Genomic DNA, 740 nt, shown 5'->3' with positions numbered 1-740 from the left:
CCGGGCGTGCAGGCCAGACGCCTGTACGCCATGGTCGTCCGCAGTATGGCCCTGTACGGCGCGCCAATATGGGCTGAAGCCCTCGACGCGCCGAACAGGGCCCTCCTCCGCAGGCCACAGCGCATCGTTGCGGTGCGCGCATGCATGGCTTACCGTACGGTGGGCCATGCAGCGGCCTGCGCTTTGGCCGGCACTCCCCCATGGGAGGTAGAAGCGGGCGTGCTGGCCGAAGCGTACCGGGAGCGGGCCGAGCTAAGAGCCCGTGGCGAATCGCTCGCCCCAGAGGAGCTCGCCCGCTCCCGGGCGAGGAGAAAGCGGACGACCCTAGAGCTGTGGGACAATAGCCTAGCGGGCGCCGAATACGGCGCCCGCACCATAGAGGCTATACGCCCACAGCTCTCGGACTGGTGCGGGAGGCGCCACGGCGCTTTAAATTACAGGCTCTCGCAGATTTTGACTGGCCATGGATGCTTCGGGCGATATCTGCACAGAATCCAGAGAGAGGAGAGGATGTCGTGCCACGAGTGCGGCGCTGATGAGGACACCGCGCAACACACCCTTCAGGTGTGTTCAGCGTGGTCCGAAGAGCGCCGCACTCTGGCGGCGGCAATAGGCGATGACCTCTCACTCCCAGGCGTAATTCGCGCCATGCTGGGCAGTGAGGGGTCATGGGAGGCAGTTTCCTCCTTCTGCGAAATAGTAATTTCGCAGAAGGAGGAAAGAGAGCGAGAGCGCGAGGA

At 64.3% G+C, this 740-nt stretch overlaps 1 protein-coding gene across 1 annotated transcript in view; it reads left to right on the top strand.

Moving 5' to 3' along the window:
- Positions 1-30: 30 nt before the first annotated feature.
- LOC106121832 (uncharacterized) overlaps positions 31-740 on the top strand; it is a gene marked incomplete at its 3' end in the record, with an annotated part of 4,100 nt that continues 3,390 nt past the window's right edge. Inside the window, exon 1 of the mRNA XM_013317660.1 lies at positions 31-699. Coding sequence (XP_013173114.1) covers positions 31-699 — 669 coding nt within the window. The remainder of the gene's footprint in view (positions 700-740) is intronic.

This window comes from Papilio xuthus, unplaced genomic scaffold (assembly GCF_000836235.2).
Source record: "Papilio xuthus unplaced genomic scaffold, Pxut_1.1 DF826934.1, whole genome shotgun sequence".
Taxonomy (NCBI): Eukaryota; Metazoa; Arthropoda; class Insecta; order Lepidoptera; family Papilionidae; genus Papilio; species Papilio xuthus.
The sequence above is the reverse complement of the archived record's forward strand: the minus strand, read 5'-3'. Positions and strand labels throughout refer to the sequence as shown.